This window comes from Anoplopoma fimbria, chromosome 22 (assembly GCF_027596085.1).
Source record: "Anoplopoma fimbria isolate UVic2021 breed Golden Eagle Sablefish chromosome 22, Afim_UVic_2022, whole genome shotgun sequence".
Taxonomy (NCBI): domain Eukaryota; kingdom Metazoa; phylum Chordata; class Actinopteri; order Perciformes; family Anoplopomatidae; genus Anoplopoma; species Anoplopoma fimbria.
This window is the reverse complement of record NC_072470.1, coordinates 323745-350680: the sequence shown is the minus strand read 5'-3', so window position 1 is coordinate 350680 and position 26936 is coordinate 323745. Positions and strand designations below refer to the sequence as shown.

The following is a 26936-nucleotide window of genomic DNA, read 5'->3' as shown; positions in this document are numbered from 1 at the left end:
TATACTTATATATACATATTATATATACTTATATATACATATTATATAACTCGTGTGCTCCGGCATCATGAACTGAACTTTCCCCTCTGCTGGGAAGAGGAGGGGGAGGAGGAGGAGGAGGAGGAGGAGGAGGAGGAGGACAGAGGAGGAGGAGACGACACGACAGAGTAGGAGGAGGAGGGAGAGGAGGAGGAGGAGCTGACAGAGTAGGAGGAGGGGGAGGAGGAGGAGACGACAGAGGAGGAGGAGGAGGAGGAGGAGGAGACGACAGAGTAGGAGGAGGGGGAGGAGGAGGAGGAGACGACGGAGGAGGAGGAGGAGGAGGAGAGACGAGGAGGAGGAGGAGAGACGACGGAGGAGGAGGAGGAGGAGGAGACGACAGGAGGAGGAGGAGACGACGGAGGAGGAGGGAGGAGGAGGAGACGAGGAGGAGGAGGAGACGACAGAGGAGGAGGAGGAGACGACAGAGGAGGAGGAGACGACAGAGGAGGAGGAGGAGACGACAGAGGAGGAGGAGGAGACGACAGAGGAGGAGGAGGAGGAGGAGGAGGAGGTGTTTAACACAGTCATCTCGTCAGACTTCTTGTGTGTTTAGAGGATCTGCTGCTCTCCTTTGTGCTGCTTTCTGCAACTGTTACCATGGTAACAGCTCCTAATACTACCAGTACTAGTAGCACTGGTAGTATTACTGCTTCTAGTGTGTGTGTGTGTGTGTGTGTGTGTGTGTGTGTGTGTGTGTGTGTGTGTGTGTGTGTGTGTGTGTGTGTGTGTGTGTGTGTGTGTGTGTGTGTGTGTGTGTGTGTGTGTGTGTGTGTGTGTGTGTGTGTGTGTATTAAATGAACGTTTAGTTAAGTTATTTTATTTTTATTTGCACATTAAAGATGAAATAATCATTATTTATTATTAATTTTATTTTTTGTATTTTTTGTAATTTTGTTTGTAATATTTTTAGATATTTTATTTATTGAAATATTCATATAATATTTTATATTCTCATCTACAAACTAACCGACAACTTCAGTTATCAGGTTAACGTACAGGAGCCAATCCTCAGAGTATGTGTATTAGTATTAGTATTAGTACTAGTATTAGTACTAGTACTAATACTAGTACTAATACTAGTATTAGTACTAGTATTAGTATTAGTACTAGTACTAGTATTAGTATTAGTACTAGTACTAGTATTAGTATTAGTACTAGTATTAGTACTAGTACTAGTACACAAAACCAGCAGTTTTTCTTTGACTGAACTTTCAGGGTTTATGGTTTTGATCGGTTTACAGTCAGCTGTTTTAATCATCAAACAGGAGGTCGAGGGCCTCTGATGACCTCACATGGAGGGTCACAGGTTTGATTCCGTGGTCCAAACATAGAAGCAGAATAAAGCAGCATGAGGTGCTGGAGGTCAATACCTGTCGCTCAGCGGCCATCTGCAGATAATCCCTGAGAGATTAGAGACGGAGGAGACGAGGAGACGCTGCAGCAGACGGACCGAGCTTCTGAGGAAACATCACGCTTCTCATTGAGGACCCTGAGACCAGGATGTTATTGTGAAGGAGTGAGAAGTTTTTATTTACTGACTGGAAACCTGTTGGATGTTTTTGAAGCCAAATCTGAAGACTTCTTTACTGTGGAACATTTTAAGCTTTTATTCTGAAGATTGGCACAATATTCACACCTTTATTGTGAAGGCTCCAAATACCTCAGCTTTTATTTTCACCAATTTGAGGATTTTTTTTAAACGGACGGTACAAGTTTGTGGTTTTATTCTGAAGGACTCCTGAGCCGAGGACTATTTTTGTTCAGTGGTTTTATTCTGAAAAATCATTTTTGAAGCTGTGTACATTTGTGATATATTTACGTCTTTTGGATTTAAAACTTTGTTTGGTCTGAATATTGTTTGGACTTTTATTGTGAAGAGTTTAAATTCAGCTAAAACACAACAGAAGCTTTTATTATGAAGGGTTTGCAATTTTGTGGGGCTTTTATTGTGAAAAGATCATGTGATCTGTCCTGAATCAACCAATCAGCACAGGATGATCTCGTATGTGGAGTGTCTGGGCGGGGAGGGGGCGGGGCCTGGACCCGGGTCTCGGTGCTGGACCGGCGGCCCCGACGACGAGCGGGACGAGCTCCTCCCCGCAAGATGGCCACCCTGCAGCCGAAGACAGAGGGCAGCCTGCGGCGCCGCCTGCTCAGCGCCAAACTCCACCAGCACCACGACGCCATCCTGACCCTGAATGCTGGAGGGCTGGCTCCGCCCACAGGAGACAGGAAGCCCCTCCCACCTCACCTCCAGTATCCAGGCAGCAGCCCGTGGTACCGCCGGCAGCACCTCCCACCACACGTCCACCCGTCTCTCGCCCCAGAGGCTCATGGGAAACCATTCCTCGCCCCAGAGGCTCATGGGAAACTCATTCCTCGCCCCAGAGGCTCATGGGAAACCATTCCTCGCCCCAGAGGCTGATGGGAAACCCAACTATCAAGCCCCGCCCCTTCAGCTGCCTCGCTCCGCCTACCCGGTCCTCACCCAGCGGGGCCGGACTGGTTCCTGCCCCCCCACCCCGGAGCCCCGTCCCGGCTACGCCCTGCCGGTCCCGAGTCCTCCCGGCGCCCCGCACCACTTCAGGGAGCCGGAGGTGCCGCCGCAGTACTGCTACCGACCCAGCAGGAGGTGCAGGACCGGCTTCTTCTGCTTCAGATCCAAAAAAGGGAGGAGCTCCGGGCTGGAGGCCACTCAGACCACGCCCCTTCTGCTTAGAGGTACTGCTGGGTAGAACTACTGCCCTCATGTAGTACTGCTCCTAGAACTTCTTATACTACAAGTACTTGTACCTCTGTTTAGTCTGTTAAGTCCTGAATGGTCCCCTTTAGAATAGTTTGGCTCTTTTGGGTCCTGCTTCTACCAGCTGGCCTTGTTTAGCATGAAAGATTCCAGACTGGTTCACATGGGCCCAGCTAGTCTGGTTTAGTCCTGAATGACCCCAGTAAGCCTGCTTTGGCTCCCTTTGGTCCTAAAGGTTCCAGGTAGCCTGGCAGGTTCTGTTGGATCCTCTAAGGGATCGGTTTAGTCTCGAATTTGGTCCCACCTAGCCAGGTTTGGCTGGATCTGGTCCTGCATGTTACCTAATCTGGTTTGGTCCTGAATGGTCTCAGTTAGTCTGGTTTGGTCCTGAATGGTCTCAGCTAGTCTGGTTTGGTCCTGAATGGTCTCAGCTGGTCTGGTTTGGTCCTGAATGGTCTCAGTTGGTCTGGTTTGGTCCTGAATGGTCTCAGCTGGTATGGTTTGGTCCTGAATGGTCTCAGCTGGTCTGGTTTGGTCCTGAATGGTCTCAGTTGGTCTGGTTTGGTCCTGAATGGTCTCAGTTGGTCTGGTTTGGTCCTGAATGGTCTCAGTTGGTCTGGTTTGGTCCTGGTTCTGTCTCTGGTTCTCTTCCTGTCTGATCAATAATTCATCAGTCAGACATTATTCTCTGAAACACAAACCACAACACACTCCTTTAATTACCTGTGTGTGTGTGTGTGTGTGTGTGTGTGTGTGTGTGTGTGTGTGTGTGTGTGTGTGTGTGTGTGTGTGTGTGTGTGTGTGTGTGTGTGTGTGTGTGTGTGTGTGTGTGTGTGTGTGTGTGTGTGTGTGTGTGTGTGTGTGTGTGTGTGTGTGCAGGGATTAACTGCCACTCCATACACTACGCTAACGGCTAATTCCTGCAGCAGATGAACAGGCTTTGACATGCAGCAGCTGCTACCTGTTAGCTTCACCTGTTAGCTTAATTTGTTAGCTTCACCCTGTAGCCTCACCTGTTAGCTTCACCTGTTAGCTTTAGCTTTAGCTTGACCCACTGGTGTCTGACTGGCTGGAATCAAGGACAGTGTTTGATCAGGTGTCACTCAGGAAGCCCCGCCCCTCCCGTCCTCTGATTGGCCAGCGTTCAGAGCTCTACATTCTATATATAAACAACCAGCGTGACTTCATGACAGCGTGGCCGACTTCCTGTGTAATTAATTAAACTAATTAAAGAAGTGAAGACAGACGGACTGAAGTAACGAGCTGCTCCACTGGCCCAGAAACACCAGTGATGAAGATGAAGGTGATGAAGGTGTACTATCGGTGTATTAATACACACATTGTTATATTAGAACGCAGGTTTGTAGTTCTCTAAAGATGCAGCTCTCTGATTGGCTGTCAGGCGTCTACCACCTCTAAATCAGACCTCAAGGTGTGTTTAACTGTAGGTAACCATAGCAACAACAAAGGAACTGATTCCAGGACTCCTAGGACTTTCTTTAAACCTCCTCAAGGACCATATGAACCTCCTCAAGGACCATATAAACATATAAACTCCTCAAGAACCATTTAACCTCCTCAAGGACCATGTAAACCTCCTCAAGGACCATATAAACATATAAACTCCTCAAGAACCATTTAACCTCCTCAAGGACCATATAAACCTCCTCAAGGACCATATAAACTCCTCAAGAACCATTTAACCTCCTCAAGGACCATATAAACTCCTCAAGAACCATTTAACCTCCTCAAGGACCATGTAAACCTCCTCAAGGACCATATAAACCTCCTCAAGAACCATTTAACCTCCTCAAGGACCATATAAACTCCTCAAGGACCATATAAACTCCTCAAGGACCATATAAACCTCCTCAAGAACCATTTAACCTCCTCAAGGACCATATAAACTCCTCAAGGACCATGTAAACCTCCTCAAGGACCTCTGCTACTACCATCTCCTCAAGGACCTCTGCTACTACACCCATTTAACCTCCTCAAGGACCATATAAACTCCTCCACCATGTAAACCTCCTCAAGGACATTGGACCTTCTCAATAATCATTTAGGAGTCCTCAAGGACCTATAGAACCAAGTCAAACACAGAAGGATGCTCTTTAATATCCTGGACCTACTCAAGTACTTCTCAAGGATCCATGAACCCACTTCTTTCAGCACCTCTACGTCCTCTTCAATGACCCAGGGAAATCCTCAAGGACCCCAGAAAACTCCAGGACCCTTTTCATTAATTCTCAGTCGTCATACTAACGAGCTGAAATGTCCTCATAAAGACAGAAAACTGAGAACACAGAGAATAAAGGATGAGCCCACACACACACACACACACACACACACACACACACACACACACACACACACACACACACACACACACACACACAGACAGACACACACTCTTTCTTCATCTACAAAGCATCGTGTGTGTTAATGCAGTATTTTATGGTAACCTTCATCGCCTGGTGACAAACATGAAGGACACACACGTGTGTGCTGGCTTCCTGCCAGTGTGTGTGTGTGTGTGTTAATGTGTGTGTGTGTGTGTGTGTGTGTTAATGTGTGTGTGTGTGTGTGTGTGTGTGTGAGGGTGAGGGTGAGACAGAGCGACTGGAGAGAGAGCAGTGTGAGCAGAGCGGCGTTGCAGCGAGTCGAGCTGCATTCCTGCTGCAGCCTCAGGAGTGTGTGTTAGTGTGTGTGTGTGTGTGTGTGTGTGTGTGTGTGTGTGTGTGGCGTCGTTATGGTTCTGATCGGAGCGGCGATCAAATCCGTCCTCAGATATCTGAACAGGAGCAGAGGTGAGTGTGTGTCTGCATGCTGGACTGGTTTAACTGGTTTAACTGGAGAGAGACGGTGCCGTAGAGATGCTGCTCTCTGATTGGCTGTCAAGTGTCCTCACCACCTTTCTGAATCAGGGCTCAAGGTGTGTTCTACAGCAGGTAACCATAGCAACAATGCAGGTAACGGACCCATGGACTCCAGGACCTCCTCCAGGACCCGCCGAGCCTCTTTGAAGACGGCTGGTTCTCCTCAAGGACCATTTGAGTCTCTTCAAGCACCTCTAGCACCTTACCTGGAACCTCTGGATTATTTTCAAGGACCGTTGAGTCTCCTGAAGGACCTCTTGTAGTCTCAGCCTTAGAACCTGTTTAAATAAACCAGGGTTCTATTCAAACATTCCAAAAGATTCTCAATGACCTGAGGAACCCCATCACAGATCCTTGAAAACCTCCAGGAGTATTTGAGCCTCATTACGGACCTTTGGTAGCTTATCAAGGACCTCTGGTACCTTATCAAGGACCCATGGAACCCCTTCAAGTACCCTTTTTATTTAATCAAGGACCACCTGAGCGGCCTCAAGGACCTCTGGTACCTTTTCAAGGACCTGTAGAACCACCTCAAAGACTTATGGAGGCTCTGTGAGGAGGAGATGAATGAATCAGATGAAACATATATATACTTATATACTTATATACATATATATATATACTTATATGTCTAGGTATGTATTTAAGTATATGTATCAGATCCTATAGACACAGGGATTAAGGGATAAAGAAGCGTGGTTGATGATTCTTATTTTGTAGTTGATGACTCTTATTTTGGAGTTGATGACTCTTATTTTGTAGTTGATGACTCTTATTTTGGAGTTGATGACCCTTATTTTGTAGTTGACTCTTATTTTGTGGTTGAGGACTCTTATTTTGTAGTTGATGACTCTTATTTTGTGTTGATGACTCTTATTTTGTGGTTGAGGACTCTTATTTTGTAGTTGAGGACTCTTATTTTGTAGTTGAGGACTCTTATTTTGTGGTTGAGGACTCTTATTTTGTAGTTGAGGACTCTTATTTTGTAGTTGATGACTTGCATGTCATGTTGATGGCTCTATCTCCACATCTGTCCAAACATCTGTCCAAACATCTGTCCCCTTTTAATACCACAGCTAATCAACCTTGCTGCTCCTTCAAAATAAAAGCCCTGTGGCTCCGCCCCTGTGAGGTGAAGATGAAACACTGACCTGTTCTCTCCGTCAGCAGGCGACGGCGACAGCAAGTGTTCGGTTCACTACACTACCCAGAAGCCCCAGCAGGGTCTGCTCTTCATCCCTGCAAAGAGGCGGCCAGGCAGCGCTAACGACCTGCGGGGTCAGAGGTCATCAGAGAGCAGCGCCTCAGGTGATCAAACACACACACTGTGGTTCATGTTCTGGTCGTGTGGAGTCGGAACTACTTCATATTTTATATCAATATGATATATTTGATCAATTAGACTAATTGATCAATTAGTGTGTGTGTGTGTGCTGCAGCAGAGAGCTGCAGCACACACACACACACACACACACACACACACACACACACACACACACACACACACACACACACACTCTGCGGCGCTCCAGACAAAGGAGCTGGTTTCTGTTCTCCTCACTGCTGACTCTATACTTAGATGATCGATTGAGATCAATACATATCATGAGCTCACACCTTGTGGGCTGATCTATTGATTTACTGCAGATTAACTAAGAATACTTTAATAATTATTGTTAATGAGGGATAAAATAATTGAAACATTGACTGGATTATTGATTGATTGATAAATCTAATACTCATGATTGTATCCTTATTGATTATGTATTGCATGAATGTCTTTAGCGTCTCATTCTGCTTCTGTTCTCTAACGTGTGTGTGTGTGTGTGTGTGTGTGTGTGTGTGTGTGTGTGTGTGTGTGTGTGTGTGTGTGTGTGTGTGTGTGTGTGTGTGTGTGTGTGTGTGTGTGTGTGTGTGTGTGTGTGTGTGTGTGTGTGTGTGTGTGTGTGTGTGTGTAGCTTGTAACCTGCTGACTCAGCATCATGGCTACAGCTCTCCAAGCCCCGCCCCCTTCCCATCCTCCTCTGGCAGCGACCAATCAGAGGGCAGCACGGCACACCGAGGGTGGAAGGACAAAAGGAGGAGGCTGGTGAGAGACACACGTTATGTTAATGAGTTGACTCATGAATATTAATGAGGCTGAGCAGACATAAAGTACTGCATCAATGAGGTAGTAGAGGAAGTATTCAGGTCGGACTGAACTACTGTCACATTATCGTCTTATTCTGTTTGTGTTTGTTTTAAATCATTTAATCTCACTTCCTGTTTCATTTCCCTCCTGGTTTCCTTCATCTCAGAGATCCAGAGTCCACCACTTCCTCTCTCAGTCTTGTTTCTCAGTTTGTTTCAAGTTTTCAGTTGGGAGGAGAAAGGTAAACACAGGTAGAACTAGACTAAAGTAGACTAGAATGGACTAGAGTTCAGGTAAACACAGGTAGAACTAGACTAAAGTAGACTTGAATGGACTAGAGTTCAGGTAAACACAGGTAGAACTAGACTAAAGTAGACTTGAATGGACTAAGTTCACACCACAGGTAGAACTAGACTAAAGTAGACTTGAATGGACTAGAGTTCATGTAAACACCACAGGTAGAACTAGACTAAAGTAGACTTGAATGGACTAGAGTTCAGGTAAACACAGGTAGAACTGGACTAAAGTAGACTAGAATGGACTAGAGTTCAGGTAAACACAGGTAGAACTAGACTAAAGTAGACTTGAATGGACTAGAGTTCAGGTAAACACAGGTAGAACTAGACTAAAGTAGACTTGAATGGACTAGAGTTCAGGTAAACACCACAGGTAGAACTAGACTAAAGTAGACTTGAATGGACTAGAGTTCAGGTAAACACCACAGGTAGAACTAGACTAAAGTAGACTTGAATGGACTAGAGTTCAGGTAAACACAGGTAGAACTAGACTAAAGTAGACTATAACGGACCAGAGTTCAGGTAAACACAGGTAGAACTAGACTAAAGTAGACTTGAATGGACTAGAGTTCAGGTAAACACAGGTAGAACTGGACTAAAGTAGACTAGACTAGATTTAAACTAGATCGTACTGGATTTGGACTCGGGTTGCACTCCGAACCATCTTAACAGAACTGTTTTGTGTTCTCAGTCCTCAGCTTTCTCTGACGAAGACGAGGAGTTCATCTTGAACAACCCGCGACCTCTGACCCCTCTGGTCCTCAACCCTGTCCACCGCGACTCCTGTTGGGATGTATTTGGCTCCGCCCACGAGCCGCCAGTCGACCTGGAGGTGGAGCTGCCCCCACCGCTGCCAACACCGGAGGAGAGGATGAGGCAGCAGGCGGAGGCAGTCGCCGCGGATATAGTCCCAATCAATATAACAGGTGGGGGACTGGATCCTGGTCTAGATTCTGATACAAAGACTCTTCAGATTAAACTTGGACTTGAGATTCAATGAGGATTTGACTCTTGACTAAAAACTCTGGACCTGAATCTGGACTCCTAACTCGACTCAGACTTGAGACTCCACACAGACTTCTGAATCGGTCTACAGACACCACTCAGACTTGGAACCCATTAAACTGATAACGTCAAATTCTTGAACCACTTGTTAACTCTTGTTTTCTTACTTCAGGAGAAAGTTTTGATCGTCAGGCCAGCTTTCGAAAAGAGGCTTCTAATCCCGACTCGATGTCCCGGCGACCTCGCAACCTGAGCCGCCGCATGACGGTTACTGGGTTACCTGATGATGTCAGCCAGGATCCGGGTAGGAGCTCCGTTTAATCGATACCCACACCCTCCTTTAATTACAAAGTCCTCTTTCTTTACCTCCTCTGTTCTGATCTTCTGTCTCTCCAGACTCGCCTTTGGTGTCTCTGGTTCTTCCCGGTCAGTTCTCCACCGTCGGTCGACCGGCCTCGTCCTCCTGCTCCTCTGCCCACCAACAGAAGGGAGGCTCAGGGGAGGAGGAGGAGGAGAAGGGGGAGGTCAGAGAGGAGGGGTATTCATCAGTAAGGAGGATCCGAGCCCCGAGAGGTCAAGGGTTGTCCAGCCTCATGGCCTCCCTCACATCCGCCCCACCCGTGGACTCCTGTCAAGACCTCTCCTCCTCCTCATCGGAGGTCAACAGCCTCCCCAGTTTGGCAACCAACTCCTCTCTGAACTCCGAGGCCAGCATTAACAGCGCCTCCTACAGGACACTCAGTGCCTCCTCTACTTGTTGTCAGGTCAGTTTAGGAGAAATTGTCACAAGTAACTCAGTAACCAAAACAAAAGATTCTGAAGATTTCTTTCTTCCTGTTTTTTTCAGGATCTTCAGGGTTTCCCCAGCGACCTCCATCCCCTGCTGCCCTTTGACCCCACTGCCAGAGTCATCCCCCAGTCCCCGTCATCCTCCTCTTCTTCCTTCCCTTCCTCCCCCGTCACCTCCTCCCTCCTCAGTACCTTGAGTCATGCCCTTCAGTCGGAGTGGTCTTACTCCAGCGATAAGCCCCTGAATGAGGCCACCCAACAACGCAGTTCCCCTTCCTCCTCCCACTACCTCTCCTCTTCCTCCATCGTGGACTCAGAGTCTCAGTTTGGCTCCCAGGCTCTGGTTGACCAGACCCCGACCCAGCAGGACTCCCAGTGCTCCTACGATGGGGAGACCTGGAACTACCAGCCCCTCTCACCGAGCTCCAGTATCCACAGCGGTCAGACGGGGGGCGACTGGAATGCCATCACCCAGGAGATGAGATGTGTTTCTGGGGAAGGTTGGAACTGTGACCCCCTTCTCTCCTCCGGTCGCTCCACCCCATCTCACACTGACAGCACCTCTCTGTGTTCGGAGAAGATGACCTCCTCTCCTTCGCTGAACCGGGAGAAAAGGAAGTACAGCACCTCCTCCTCTCGCTCAATAAGCCACAGCATCTCCCTCCGCAAGTCCAAGCGCCCGCCTCCGCCACCGCTGCGCTCTGACTCTTTGAGGCGCCGGCCGGGTCGTAGCAAACCCCCCGCTCCTCCTCCAGCCCCCGTCCGGAGCGGAGCCCCGCCCGGAGCACCCCACCCAGGGGACGTCTACGCCGTCTCCCCCGACCTTCCACGACCCCTGGGTGCCCCGGAGCAACACCAAACGTCGCCAGAGTGACTTCAACTGCGGGACGGTCACAACCTTTGAACCTTTGAACCCGGACTGCCAGACGGATACCACTGATTCTCCTCCTTCTGAGCAGCTACCGCCAAGCCCCGCCCACTCACATGGCCACGCCCCCACTACTGCGTCTCCAGGCTCAGATGAGGAGGTGCTGAGATTTACTCCCAACCTTCAACCAGTTTCTTCCTCAATGGCCGAGCTTCAGCGCCTTGCCTCCCCCTCCAGTGGCTACTCCAGCCAGTCTAACACTCCCACTCCTGGCACTCCTGTGTCCTCCCCCCTCTCCCCCTCTTCCCCGGGAGCCTTCTCCCTCGCCCCTAACTCCCCTTTCTCCTCTTTACACTCGTCCTCCTTCCCCCTGTCCCCTGTCGTCTCCTCGTCAAGAACAACGTCTCGGGGCGAAGGGAGGCCGAAGCCCCCGGTGCCAGAGAGAAGGTCCTCACTCTTCTCCTCACACTCCTCCTCATTTTCCTCCACCTCCTCTCTCTCTTCTTGCACCTCCTCAGACTACTCTGCCAAGCATCCTCTTCTCCCTCCTCCACCTCCTCCTCCTCCTCTTCCAGAGTGTTCCTCTCCTTTACCTCCTGTCTTTTACTCCCCCGTTCGCAAGTGTCTTCCTCCAGCTCCTCCTCTTCCTCAACCCTACCAGCCTGCTTCCTCCTTCACCAAACTATCTGCTGCCCCTCCTCCTCCACCTTCATCTCTTCCTCCACCCCCTCCCCCGCCTCCTCCTCTCCTGCCTTCATCCGTCCCGACTCCTCCTCCTCTTCCTCCTTCCTCACAGCCTCCTCCACCTCCTCCTCCTCTCCTGCCCTCATCCCTCCCCATTCCTCCTCCTTTTCTGCATTCATCGCTCCCGACTCCTCCTCCTCTTCCTCCTTCCTCATGGCCTCCTCCACCTCCTCCTACTCTCCCACCCTCATCACTTCCAACTCCTCCACCTCTTCCTCCCTCCTCTCGGCCTCCTCCTCCCCCCTACTCCTACGCCATCAGGCATACCTCCCATCATGCTTTGGTGCCATCATCAACCAACTTCCCTCCACCTCCTTCTTCTCCTCTTCAGAACTCTTCAGAACTCTCAGAATTACCAATTGCTTACTTTTCTCCTCCGACAGCACCTCCTCCCCTCCCTCCTCTGCCTGCTCCCCCCTCATCCCCTGATATCCCCTTGCCCCCCCCAGGCCGCTGTGTTAAGGTAATGACGGCACCCCGCCCCCTGGTCACCGCCCAAGCTTTGCAGGCCGTCAAGCTACGCTCCGTCAAGAACAAGGAAGGCCTGCTCACTAGCGCCATGCTAACCGATGCTACATCTGCTGATGCTGTGGCTTTGTCAGCTAATGCTAACCATGCTAATTCCGTCCATGACCTACCAAGCAAAGAAGCTCATCCAGACAGTGCTGTGTTGGCTAACGCTGATGCTATGCTAGCCGGAACTGGATCACAAAGTGCTTCCTGTTATCTAGGTAGCAAAACAGCTAACAAAACTAGTTCTTTAATGGGTGATGCGAATGCTGATGCAGAGCGACCTGCACACATATCAGATTATGTTTTCTACAACCTCACACAACATGACGTAAGGATGCCGAATGATGAGTCATCTTATGCTAATCTACAGGGTGTTGCTAGCACAGCTAACCAGAGAAGCTCTGTGCCTCAGCTAACAAACAACATCCGGTACAACGAACCAGAGAAGAAAGAGTCAGACATTTATGCTTCACTGGCAAGTCCTCACAGTCCCTGGTTCAAAATGTCTCATGATAAAGACAAAAACCACAACACCACAATGATCCAACAACAGCTGGTCACGGCTCCGGCGTTAGCAGATGCTAAGCTAACTGAGGCTACAAAGAAACAGGGAAACACAGACTCTTCATATTGGACCCTTTCTGGAACGAGACAAGAGTCTCACAGAGAACGTAGGACACCACCGTTGGACAGCAAAGAGGAAGTGAAGACAAATGATGAGCAGGATTCAGAAATGTGGAACGATGAAGTATTTAGTGACGTAAATCTGAATAACGGGTTCTGTAGGTCAGCCAGCCCGAGGAGACTCCAGTCCCCAGAAAAGCCCTCTCTACCAAAGAAGCCCGATCTTTGCATTCTAACCCACCGAACACCTTCACCAAAGCACCCGGTACACACAACTTCACCTGTAAGAACGAGACCTGATGACGTCACCACACACTCACCTGTAAGAACGAGACCTGATGACGTCGCCACACACTCGCCTGTAAGAACGAGACCTGATGACGTCACCACACACTCACCTGTCGGATCTCCTCACAGACAGAAGCCACCGATTGTGCACAAGAAGCCAGATCTCTCACCCAAAACCACCAGACAACTCTCTGGGACCTCAGGGAGCAGGGACACAACAAGGGCTATAAACACTTCAGATGGCACTATGGGCACCTTGGAGAACTGGGGTACCTCAGGAACTCGGGGTACCATGGAGACTGGTAGCAGCCTACAGAACATGGGCATGTATGGGAACTGTAGATCCTCGGGGGTCAGGGGTATTGCAGAGACCTGGAGTATCAGAGGGGCTCCAAACAGTATGGATGACACCACAAGTACTGAAAACCCTGGAACCCAAGGAATATTGGGAACCTCAGAGACCAGTTGCACCCTAGGGACCATGGGCATGTATGGGAACTGTGGACCATCTGGGAGCATGGGTATCCCAGAGACCAGGAGTATCAAAGGGGCTCCAAAAACTTTGGATGAGAACACAAGTACTGAGAACTGTGTAACCTCAGGAACTCTAGCTAACATAGTGAACTGTGGAACCCCAGGAACATGGGGAACCTCAGAGACAAGTAGCACCCTGAAGACCATGGGCATGTATGGGAACTATGGACCATCAGGGGTCATGGGTATCCCAGAGACCCAGTGTTTCCAAGGGGCTACAACAACTATGGATGAGACCACGAGTACTGAGAACCGTGTAACCACAGGAAATCAGCATACCATAGAGAACTGGAGTACCTCAAGATCTCCGGATGCCATGGTGACAAGTAGCACCCAGGGGACCATGGGCATGTATGGGAACTATGGATCCTCGGGGGTCATGGGTATCTCAGAGACCAGGAATATCAAAGGGGCTCCTAACACTATAGATGAGACCCAGAGTACTGAGAACCCTCGAACCTCAGGAACTCGGGGTACCATGGAGACCAGTAGCACCTTAAAGACCATGGGCATGTATGGGAACTATGGATCCTCGGGGGTCATGGGTATCCCAGAGACCCCGAGTATCAAAGGGGATCCAAACATTATGGATGAGACCCAGAGTACTGAGAACCGGGGAACCTCGGAGACCAGGAGCACCTTAGGGACCACAGACCCCTGGATCATCAAGACAAGCCTTCATCAAGACGCTGTGAAAACAATTCATACGAGCATGATGAGGTCGTCGCTGGTTGAAGATGAAGATGAAGAGGAGAAGGAGAGAGGGATGAAGACACAGATGATGATGATGACTATGACGCCATCCACCACCAGGAAAAAAGACAAAGCAAGGAGGAAGAGGAGGAAGAGGAGGCCAGGAAGGCAACTGCTGATGATGTCAACAATGAGGCCCTCCCCCTCCTCGTCATCATCGTCCTCATCGTCTTCATCCTCATCCGGAGATGAACGAGACGTAAAAGAGAGAACGAATCAGAGGGTGAGGATGACGACGGTACGCCAGCAAGACACCAGTGACTCTGAGAGCTCCGGCGCTCTGATTGGTCGAAGCAGGGGCTTGTCCAATGACAGCCTCCCGGGAGAGACATCGCCTCCAGACCTGCTGATACACGAGGAAGAGGAGGAAGAGGAGGAAGAGCAGAGCAGGAAGGGAGCCGACAGGAGGAAGGAGGTCGGAGGAGGACCTCCTGATGGTAAGCTGGGTTTACTGGAGAAGCAAGTCCTGGTTCCGTATTTAAAGGGGCAGGGACTCTTTTATTCCATCTCCTGATTGGCTACATGTAAAAGTAATCAAACCGTTTGTTTCTCCAGCAGATCTGTTGGTCGGCGTTTCAGCGGATCACATGCTTGTCTCCGGTCGACCACGAACCACAGAGGATCTGTTCGCCGTCATCCACAGGTAGATCACCTAAACACACCGACACACCCGTCACTGTACGGACCAATCAGCATCCTCTCATGTGTTTGCTTGACTCCTCCCTCTGCCTCTGTGGAGCAGTGCAGTATGGGAAGGCACAGCGTGAATGTCCAGGTAACGCAGGTAAAGATCCGTCCTGAAGGTGTCGTAGAAGGAGTCTAGTTTAACCAGATCTGGATTCAGTTCTCCTTCCTTTGTCCCCCAAAATAGGAACCTTCTTGTCCCCTAAAAGGAAGCCTTCTGTCTCCTTGTTACCTAATTTACTCCAGAAATATAAGGCGTCCTTATCCCCTAAATGGAAGCTTCCTGTCCCCTTGTTCCCTAACTTTATTCCCCGAATAGAAAGCGTCCTTATCCCCTAAATGGAAGCTTCCTGTCTCCTCATTCCCTAACTTTGTTCCCTAGATAAATGCCTCCTTATGGTGTAGCTGAGTCTTGTTCCCTGACTCAGGTCCTTCCAGTTTTCTCTAGTCTCCGACCTCATTGGTCCGTCCATCCTTCCTGAGCTTTAAACTAGAAACTTCCTAACGAATCCGTCCTTCATTTTCAAGGAAACAGGAAGTTGACTCATGTCTTTGTGTTTGTCTCAGGTCAAAGAGGAAGATGCTAGGAAGAAGGGATTCAGAAGACGATATACGTCGTATCTCCTCTTTCTCTTCCTCCCGTCGAGTCACCTCCACCGCCCCCGCCTCGCCAGACGCGACCTTCAGCTCCCAGAAGTCAAAGCTCAGCGAGGAGCGAGAGCTTCAAGGCGCTCCTGCTGAGGAAGGGCAGTCGGTCTGAATCCAGATCTCGGATGTCGGCCGTTGAGCGGCTTCGCAAACTCGCTTCTCCTGCAATGAATACCGACCTCCAAAGTCCACCGCCGCCGCCGATAGACCGACCGGGAGACCCACCAGGAGACCCACCAGGAGACCCACCAGGAGACCGACCAGGAGACCGACCAGGAGACCGACCCTCCGTCTGGTCCCGTCCCTCGGATACTCGTGACGTTAACGCCCACCTCCCTCCAGACGCTCTAACGTCTCCGTGTGGTCAGAACTTCTCCATGATCGGATTTGGTTGGGGGCGGAGGGATCTGACACAGAATCACCTCCTCCTCACCTCCTTTTCCTCCTCACACTTCCTCTTTCTCTCCTCCTCCTCCATACGTCCTCGCTCACTCACTCCCCCCTGCTCCTCCAGTCGACGCTTTGCCGCCCGCTGCCGCCTCTACGCCGCCCCGATGACAGCCATCTTTGAAGGAGAAAGCGAGGAGGAAGAGGAGGAAGAGGAGGAAGAGGAGAAGGAGGAGGACGAGGTTTTTATGGAGTCTCAAGGAACCGAAGAAGAACTGAGCCAGAGACCAGTGGAGATTTCTTGAGGAAGTCTTGAGAAAAACTTAGTTGAATGTTACGATGTCGGGATCTTTCACTGATCCGGATCAGGTTCAAGAACATGTCACACTGCCTCAGAATACAGGGCTGAACCGGACTGGACTGATCCGGACTGGACTGATCCGGACTGGACTAAACTGGACTGGACTAAACCGGACTGGACTGAACCGGACTGGACTATTCTGGACTGGACTGAACCGGACTGGACTAAACTGGACTGGACTAAACCGGACTGGACTGAACCGGACTGGACTGAACTGGACTGGACTGAACTGGACTGGACTGGACTGATCCGGACTGGACTGATCCGGACTGGACTGAACTGGACTGAATCGGACTGGACTGATCCGGACTGGACTGAACCCTTTGATTAAATCAACTCAAGCACAGTTGTCAAAGCGACAGAAAGGACATGAGTGTAATTATCCTTCATGTTTTCATGTTAAATCAGGATTTATAGAAAACCAACGGATCATTTTCTTGAGAACGTCATCAGTTAAAATATTTAAACTCAAACTAAAATAATTAATGAGTATATTCTTCAGTTTTTTCATACGCTCATATTTAGTTTATTTAAGTAAAGTAGAGGAATCTGAACTCATGAGCGTCTTCGATCTCTCAAAGATGATTTTTTATTTCAGAATGTGACATAAAACATCTCAGAATAAATGTGACAATAGTAAATATATATTATATATATTATTATATATGTATATATATAGATATACAGTATAGTTAATCATAACAATAATGTTTAATGTTTAAGCCGTTACGTTTAAAGGTTTCTGTGAAGATAAAGAAACTTTTCAAACCTAAACAAACTGGATGTTTATTTTTTATTCTTATTAGTATTATTTTCAAGTCTTGTTTTATTAGACTTTTGACTCAAATAATGATTATATATGTTAATAACAGAAACGAGCTGAAACGAGAACCATTAATGAATGTTTGTACATAACCAGGTTTCATTCAGTTTCACGTCTCCATGGTAACGAGGCCGTTATAAGGTTGTAAGCTGATTTTCTCTATTTGTAGAAACAGTAGAAGATAGAAAGACGACATGAAGGTCAGAGATGAGGAGAGGTTTAGTAACGTAGAGGAATGAAGAGGTTCAGAAGTAATCTATTACAGTTAAACACAAGAACAAAAACAAAACAGGAAACACTGTCAAACATTTCAATGTAAATAAAGAAAACTTTATGCAGACGAGTAGAAATAAAGAACAAACTTAACGGATTCTTTTGACTCTTTGTGATTTTATTTTAAACAATAATCTACACCAGAGAGGAATCAAGTACTCTGGGTATTTACTGGAGTAAAAGTACTGCAACACTGTGGTAACATAGTACTTAATTAATGATAATGAGGAGATGTTTTACTGTGCATTGATCCCTGTTGTATTGTTTATATGCTGTGTTTACTTCCTATGTTGATCAGTATTGTATTGTTCATATACTTCCTGTATGTATCAGAGGTGTAGTACCTGTCTGTGTCCTGTAGGGGGCAGCCCTCCTCCTCCTCCTCTGAGCTGAATGGACTCTGTTGTCCTGAACGAGACTCTGATCCGGTCATGAGACTCTGTTTGCTCCTCCTGAACATGTGAGTCTGAGGAGACAGAAGGAGGAGAAGAAGAAGAAGAAGATGGAGGACGGCTGTCGGAGGGTGAGGGAGGCCGGGTGGTGGGTGAGGAGCTGCTGCTGTGGAGAGGAAGATGACGAAGAGGAGGAGAGAGGGGGGAAGGAGGAGGAAGAGGAGGAGGAGGAGGAGGTGAAGATGGAGGAGTTCAGCTTCAGAAAGAGCCGGTGTTCAACCTCCCTTCCTCCTGCTGAGGTACTCCACACAACAACAGATGTTTGAGTAACTGTACTCCTATTTTAGTAAATGTACTTCTGTTTGAGTAACTGTACTTCAGTTTAAGTAACTTTACTGCAGTCTGAGTAACTTTACTGCAGTTTAAGTAACTTTACTACAGTTTGAGTAACTTTACTGCAGCCTGACTAACTTCACTGCAGTTTGAGTAACTTTACTGCAGTCTGAGTAACTTTACTGCAGTTTGAGTAACTTTACTGCAGTCTGAGTAACTTTACTGCAGTCTGAGTAACTTTACTGCAGTTTGACTAACTTTACTACAGTCTGACTAACTTTACTGCAGTTTGAGTAACTTTACTGCAGTTTGATAACTTTACTAGTTTGATAACTTTACTACAGTTTTTGTCGTAGTACTCTGGTATGTAGTATCCTCTGTTACGTTGTGTGTTTTTAAAGGTTTTAAGGTGGTTTTAAGTTTTTTTTTTTTTTTTTTTTTTATTTATTGAGGTAGTCCTGTTGATGTGGTCTCTGTGGTCTCTTTGTCCCAGGTGGATCCACCCCCCTCCGGTTCCGACCCTCACTGGTTCAACACTCTTCAGGTCCGACGGTTCAGATCTCAGCGAGGACGAAGCAACAGCGACCCGCTGGGACGAAAGACCAGTACGGACCAGGACCACTTCACCTGGGTCAGGACTCAGTACACCACCTGTCCTCCAGGGGTCCTCGTTGTGACCTCATGTGTCCTCCTGTTACATGACCCCCCCTCCCTCCTGTCACATGACACCCCCCCCCCCCTGTCACATGACCCCCCCCCCCCCCTGTCTTTTTATCTCCAGCTTCCTTCTGAAACATAAATATGAAATATTAACATGAGGTCTGGTCTCTGACCTGATGTGACCTCTGATGTGACTTCTGATGTGACCTCATGTGACCTCTGATGTGACCTCATGTGACCTCTGATGTGACCTGATGTGACCTCTGATGTGACCTCATGTGACCTCTGATGTGACCTCTGATGTGACCTCAGATGTGACCTCATGTGACCTCTGATGTGACCTCATGTGACCTCTGATGTGACCTCATGTGACCTCTGATGTGACCTCATGTGACCTCTCTGATCAGAAGCCCGGTCTGGCGTTCGGAGCGGCTCAGTCCTACCTGAGTCTGGAGAAGCTTGGTGAAGGAGCGTACGCCTCCGTCTACAAAGGGATCAGCAGGTCAGCCTCCACCCGTCTGTGTGTACTTCTACACCAAACAAAGTACTCTAAACTTATACACCAAACAAAGTACTCTAAACTTATACACCAAACAAAGTACTCTAAACTTATACACCAAACAAAGTACTCTAAACTTATACACCAAACAAAGTACTCTAAACTTATACACCAAACAAAGTACTCTAAACTTATACACCAAACAAAGTACTGTAAACTTATACACCAAACAAAGTACTCTAAACTTATACACCAAACAAAGTACTCTAAACTTATACACCAAACAAAGTACTCTAAACTTATACACCAAACAAAGCACTCTAAACTTATACACCAAACAAAGCACTCTAAACTTATACACCAAACAAATACTCTACTCTGGTTTATACCGTCTAGAGGAGTCATGTACTGCAGAGTTCTATACAAGTATTACCAAAAGTATTACCAGCTACGTGTACTCAGAGTATCACAGGTTAAACTATATATTTTATCTCTGTATGTCAAGTATACAAAGTAACCTGTGAAGTAAAAGTACAACGTTGTACTATGACGTCTGGTGCAGAAGCTTCCTGTTTGAAGTTTCCTTCAGTCTCTTAATAATCCATACGACTGCAGAAGTACTTCCACTACACAATACTACTGCAGAAGTACTTCTACTACACAATACTACTGCAGAAGTACTTCCACTACACAATACTACTGCAGAAGTACTTCTACTACACAATACTACTGCAGAAGTACTTCCACTACACAATACTACTGCAGAAGTACTTCTACTACACAATACTACTGCAGAAGTACTTCCACTACACAATACTACTGCAGAAGTACTTCCAATACTACTGCAGAAGTACTTCCACTACACAATACTACTGCAGAAGTACTTCCACTACACAATACTACTGCAGAAGTACTTCCACTACACAATACTACTGCAGAAGTACTTCTACTACACAATACTACTGCAGAAGTACTTCCACTACACAATACTACTGCAGAAGTACTTCCACTACACAATACTACTGCAGAAGTACTTCCACTACACAATACTACTGCAGAAGTACTTCCACTACACAATACTACTGCAGAAGTACTTCCACTACACAATACTACTGCAGAAGTACTTCCACTACACAATACTACTGCAGAAGTACTTCCACTACACAATACTACTGCAGAAGTACTTCCACTACACAATACTACTGCAGAAGTACTTCCACTACACAATACTACTAGAAGTCACAATGCTACTTCCACTACAGAAGTATACTACTGCAGAAGTACTTCCACTACACAATACTACTGCAGAAGTACTTCCACTACACAATACTACTGCAGAAGTACTTCTACTACACAATACTACTGCAGAAGTACTTCTACTACACAATACTACTGCAGAAGTACTTCCACTACACAATACTACTGCAGAAGTACTTCCACTACACAATACTACTGCAGAAGTACTTCCACTACACAATACTACTGCAGAAGTACTTCTACTACACAATACTACTGCAGAAGTACTTCCACTACACAATACTACTGCAGAAGTACTTCCACTACACAATACTACTGCAGAAGTACTTCTACCACACAATACTACTGCAGAAGTACTTCCACTACACAATACTACTGCAGAAGTACTTCCAGTACTTCTGCACTTCTACACAATACTACTGCAGAAGTACTTCCACTACACAATACTACTGCATAAGTACTTCTACCACACAATACTACTGCAGAAGTACTTCTACCACACAATACTACTGCAGAAGTACTTCCACTACACAATACTACTGCAGAAGTACTTCTACCACGGTGCTGTATTGAGTGTGTGTGTGTCTCTGGAGGATCAACGGTCAGCTGGTGGCTCTGAAGGAGATCCGCATGAAGACGGAGGAGGGCGTCCCGTTCACCGCCATCAGAGAGGGTGAGCACACACACACACACACACACACACACACACACACACACACACACACACACACACACACACACACACACACACACACACACACACACACACACACACAGGTCAAAGGTCATCCCGGCAGCAGCTGACCTCGGATCAGTCTCAGTCTCTCTCGGTGTGTTTTCTTAAGTTTTTCCATGTTTTTTATTTTGTATATTATTTTGTGTGTGTGTGTGTGTGTGTGTGTGTGTGTGTGTGTGTGTGTGTGTGTGTGTGTGTGTGTGTGTGTGTGTGTGTGTGTGTGTGTGTGTGTGTGTGTGTGTGTGTGTGTGTGTGTGTGTGTGTGTGTGTGTGCAGCGTCTCTGCTCAAAGGTCTGAAACACGCCAACATCGTGGTCCTCCATGACATCATCCACACCAGAGAGTCTCTGACGTTTGTCTTTGAATACGTGGTGAGAAACAACATGACCTTTATAATCAATAATCAATCATCAATGTGTCCATGAAGTGTCATGAAATTATAAGAATGAAAGTCACAGTTTAACATGAAAACATGTTGAGAGAGTTCATGTTGTTTCTTCTTCTGGTGCTGCAGCAGACAGACCTGGACCAGTATCTGAGCCAACATCCTGGAGGACTTCACTCACACAACGTCCGGGTCCGTTCACTCCGTCAGCACAGAACCAGGAATCAAACCTCCGGTTCTCCACTGCTTCATGTGTTAAAGCTGCATTCTCTCTCCTGTCCACCAGGGGGCGACTCCTCTGGTTGTATAGAAGTCTATGAGAAAATGACTCTACTTCTCTCTTGATTTATTCCCTCAGTAAACATTGTAAACATGAGTTTATGGTCTCAATCTCTAGTTTCAAGTCTTCTTCAATACAGCATGATGTTCATTTAGTAAATGATGCTCCATTTAGAGTCAAACAGACCATAAAGCAGGGGATGCTTTAGGGCGGGGCTACAGTGATTGACAGCATGATGTTCATTTAGTAAATGATGTAACTGTTTCTGGTACATTCTGCCTGCCTTTACAGTGGTTTATGTTTTTAATGTGTTTTTAAAGGTTTCTAAGGCGGTCCTCATGTTGTTGTTGTTGTTGTTGTTGTTGTTGTTGTTGTAGCTCTTCATGTTCCAGCTACTGCGAGCACTCTGCTTCATCCACAGCCGGAGGATCCTCCACCGAGACCTGAAGCCTCAAAACCTGCTCATCAGCTACCTGGGAGAACTCAAGATGGCCGACTTCGGTGAGAACGACGACACTGTCACTTTAAGATGCTTTACAACGACACTGTCACTTTACGACACTGTCACTTTAAGATGCTTTACAACGACACTGTCACTTTAAGATGAATCAAAACGACACTGTCACTTTAAGATGCATTAAAACGACACTGTCACTTTAAGATGTACTAAAACGACACTGTCACTTTAAGATGCACTAAAACGACACTATCACTTTAAGATGCTTTACAACGACACTGTCACTTTAAGATGCTTTACAACGACACTGTCACTTTAAGATGAATCAAAACGACACTGTCACTTTAAGATGCATTAAAACGACACTGTCACTTTAAGATGTACTAAAACGACACTGTCACTTTAAGATGCACTAAAACGACACTATCACTTTAAGATGCACTTTCACTTTAAGATGACAACTGTCACTTTAAGATGCTTTACAACGACACTGTCACTTTAAGATGAATCAAAACGACACTGTCACTTTAAGATGCATTAAAACGACACTGTCACTTTAAGATGTACTAAAACGACACTGTCACTTTAAGATGCACTAAAACGACACTATCACTTTAAGATGCTTTACAACGACACTGTCACTTTAAGATGAATCAAAACGACACTGTCACTTTAAGATGCATTAAAACGACACTGTCACTTTAAGATGTACTAAAACGACACTGTCACTTTAAGATGCACTAAAACGACACTATCACTTTAAGATGCTTTACAACGACACTGTCACTTTAAGATGCTTTACAACGACACTGTCACTTTAAGATGAATCAAAACGACACTGTCACTTTAAGATGCATTAAAACGACACTGTCACTTTAAGATGCATTTAGAGGACTTAAATAAACGTAGTTATCTCTGATGTTTCTCTGATGTATGAAGCTTTTCTTGGTGGACGGAGGTGTAGCTCTTCTCTCTCTGGTACTGACTGGACCTCTGGTTCTGGTTCTGGTTCTGGGTTCAGGTCTGGCTCGGTCCAAGTCCATCCCCAGTCAGACCTTCTCCTCTGAGGTGGTGACGCTGTGGTACCGCCCCCCCGACGTCCTGCTGGGATCCACAGGTTACTCCACCGCCCTGGACATCTGGTCAGTCCCCAGACACTTTACTACAATAGTAGTAATACTAGTAATACTACAGTTGCAGTAATACTACATAACACACAGTCACTTTAATTCAGTGTTTGAATCAGTTTAAATAAAGTTTCTTGGTTTTGAATCAGGGTTCTGTGTTTTAAATAAAGTTTCTTGGTTTTGAATCAGGGTTCTGTGTTTTAAATAAAGTTTCTTGGTTTTGAATCAGGGTTCTGTGTTTTAAATAAAGTTTCTTGGTTTTGAATCAGGGGAGCTGGCTGTATCTTCGTAGAGATGCTTCATGGAGCTCCGGCGTTTCCCGGAGTCATCGACGAGTTTGAACAACTTCAGAAAATCTGGACGGTGAAGAGATTATATTATTATTATATTATTATTATTATTATATATTATTATTATGATTATTATTATATTATTATTATAATATTATTATATTTATCATTATTATTATATTTATCATTATTATTATATTATTATTATTATTATTATATTTATCATTATTATTATATGATTATGATTATAATTATATTATTATTATTATGTTATAATGAGAATAATCATAATATAATAATGTGTAATAGTATATATTTAAAAGTAAAGCTCAGAGTGATCTCTTGTTCTCTTCATTTATGTCCATTTATTCTCATTAATGTTTCTTAATGTTTATTCATTTATATTTATTAGATTCTAATAACATTAAATCTAATATTTAATAAAATAAAGGTATTTTGTCGGTTCAGGTCCTGGGCGTCCCGTCTGAGGACAGCTGGCCTGGAGTCAGTCTGCTGCCCAACTATAAACCAGGTCAGCTCATTTATATTGATCATCAATAATGATCAATATGTAGATCATCATCAATAATGATCAATATGTAGATCATCATCAATAATGATCAATATGTAGATCATCATCAATAATGATCAATATGTAGATCATCATCAATAATGATCAATATGTAGATCATCATCAATAATGATCAATATGTAGATCATCATCAATAATGATCAATATGTAGATCATCATCAATAATGATCAATATGTAGATCATCATCAATAATGATCAATATGTAGATCATCATCAATAATGATCAATATGTTGATCATCAATAATGATCAATATGTAGATCATCATCAATAATGATCAATATGTAGATCATCATCAATAATGATCAATATGTAGATCATCATCAATAATGATCAATATGTTGATCATCAATAATGATCAATATGTAGATCATCATCAATAATGATCAATATGTAGATCATCATCATTATAATTAGATGATTAAAGTTCATGTCTCCGTTTATTGTTTTTGTCTCCAGATCGATTTCTTCTCTCTGAACCCAAGAAGTTCAGGAAAGTTTGGAAAAGGTACCAAAAGAAAACTGGTACTGTATGTTAGCATGTTAGCATGGAGCGTACTGTTTACCTAACTATGCTAACGTCTGGTACTGTATGTTAGCATGTTAGCATGGAGCGTACTGTTTACCTAACTATGCTAACGTCTGGTACTGTATGTTAGCATGTTAGCATGGAGCGTACTGTTTACCTAACTATGCTAACGTCTGGTACTGTATGTTTAAATGTTAGCATGGAGCGTACCGGTATTTAGATAACGCTATCCTAAACTGTTAGAATGTTAGCATTTGGTCAACCGTTGTTTAATGAAGTGTATGCTAAAGGATTAGCATCTTAGCATGAAGCCTTCTCTTTCTTAGTTAACGCTGTACTAAACTGCTAGTATGTTAGCAAGAAGCCCAAGCTTAATGTTGTTAACGTGCTAACGCTCATGTGGAGCCTGCTGTTAACCCAACTATGCTAATGTCTGAAAACGTTGTGTTAAATTGTTAGCATGTTAGCATTGAGCCTACTGTGTTGATCTGGATCAGGCTGGACCAGCTCCCTTATAAGACCGAGGACCTGGTCCAGAGGATGTTGAAGCTGCTCCCTGCGGACCGGATCTCGGCGCAGGACTCCCTGCAGCACCCGTACTTTAGCACGCTACCTCCTCCCATCATGCACCTGAGAGACAGTAAGAACTACACCTCATACATGCTAACAGAGCTACATGCTAACACAACCAAATGCTAACAGAGCTAACACATTATGTAGCAATATAAATGAAACTGCCATAATAAACTGTTTTTCAGCGGTGTCCATTTTTAAAGTGCCCGGCGTTCAGCTGGAGGCGGAGGTCAGAGACGTGTTTAACCCCGGACGGAGGGGCAAACGTATCGGCAAGTTCTGGTGAACAAACACAGACCAACATCAACCTGACAAGACCAGCGGAGGGAAACAAAACCCTTCTTCAGTCAGCCTCACGAGACAAACAGAGGGGTGAAGAAACACACCACATCAACTCAAACAAGAATGTAAAGCTAAGCTAAGCTAAGTGCTGAAGCTAAGCTAAGTGCTGAAGCTAAAGCAGGAAGCTATGTGCTGAAGCTAAAGCAGGAAGCTAAGTGCTGAAGCTAAGCTAAGTGCTGAAGCTAAAGCAGGAAGCTAAGTGCTGAAGCTAAAGCAGGAAGCTAAGCGATAAAGCTAAGCGATAAAGCTAAGCGATAAAGCTAAGCGATAAAGCTAAGCGATAAAGCTAAGCTAAGTGCTGAAGCTAAAGCAAGAAGCTAAGTGCTGAAACTAAAGCAAGAAGTTTAGTGCTGAAGCTAGAGAATAAAGCTAATAGCTGAAGCTAAGCTAAGCTAAGTGCTACTGTTTGTTTAGGGCTCCTTCTCGTATGTAAATGAGCTTTAATCTCTGAATTAGTACATTTAGATCTCAAATGTTCCCTTCATGATTCTCCGTCCTTCGGGGCGTCGGTCTGCACTCCTCCCGTTAGCATTCGTTAGCATTCGTCAGCGTTGTTCCAGAAGGTTCCTGAGGATTTATTCATGAGCTGTGTCTGAGTAAGAAACCCCCGACGCTCCTCATGAATAATTCATTAATGTGTTTATGAGTTATGAAGAATAAAAACATCACTTTTTCATATTTGAACGTCTTTGTGTTCATTAATGTCGTTCACAGAATATTGTTTCTTCTTTTTCTTCTTCTATTTCTTCTATTGTTTCTTCTTCTTTTTCTTCTATTTCTTCTATTTCTTCTATTGTTTCTTCTTCTTTTTCTTCTTCTATTTCTTCTTCTATTTCTTCTATTGTTTCTTCTTCTTCTATTTCTTCTATTGTTTCTTCTTCTTTTTCTTCTTCTATTTCTTCTATTGTTTCTTCTTCTTTTTCTTCTTCTTCTTTTCCTTCTTCATCTTCTATTGTTTCTTCTTCTTCTTCTTCTATTGTTTCTTCTTTTTCTTCTTCTATTGTTTCTTCTTCTATTGTTTCTTCTTCTTTTTCTTCTTCTTTTCCTTCATCTTCTTCTATTGTTTCTTTTTCTTCTATTTCTTCTATTGTTTCCTTCT

The 26936-nt window shown here is 45.6% G+C and overlaps 1 protein-coding gene and 1 pseudogene across 1 annotated transcript; both read left to right on the top strand.

Annotated features, from left to right (window-relative positions):
* The first annotated feature begins 2036 nt into the window (after positions 1–2036).
* LOC129111989 (mucin-2-like) lies at positions 2037–16268 on the top strand (annotated as a pseudogene).
* Positions 16269–17872: 1604 nt separating this feature from the next.
* Positions 17873–25885, top strand: cdk15 (cyclin-dependent kinase 15). The gene is made up of 13 exons (XM_054624039.1): positions 17873–18076; positions 18604–18741; positions 19178–19272; positions 21120–21199; positions 21539–21633; positions 21777–21839; positions 22305–22428; positions 23406–23526; positions 23781–23874; positions 24270–24333; positions 24853–24901; positions 25420–25562; positions 25681–25885. The coding sequence occupies exons 1-13, from the start codon at positions 17888–17890 to the stop codon at positions 25779–25781; spliced, it is 1356 nt and encodes a 451-aa protein (XP_054480014.1). The 5' UTR covers positions 17873–17887; the 3' UTR covers positions 25782–25885.
* Positions 25886–26936: the final 1051 nt, after the last annotated feature.

What these genes read in the sequence shown, in the direction of transcription:
- cdk15 (XM_054624039.1), top strand. Translation starts at nt 17,888, where the DNA reads ATGGAGGACGGCTGTCGGAGGGTGAGGGAGGCCGGGTGGTGGGTGAGG. An exon ending in AACTTCAGAAAATCTGGACG is followed by an intron (nt 23,875 to 24,269) that starts GTGAAGAGATTA and finishes TTGTCGGTTCAG; the next exon opens with GTCCTGGGCGTCCCGTCTGA. An exon ending in TTCAGGAAAGTTTGGAAAAG is followed by an intron (nt 24,902 to 25,419) that starts GTACCAAAAGAA and finishes GATCTGGATCAG; the next exon opens with GCTGGACCAGCTCCCTTATA.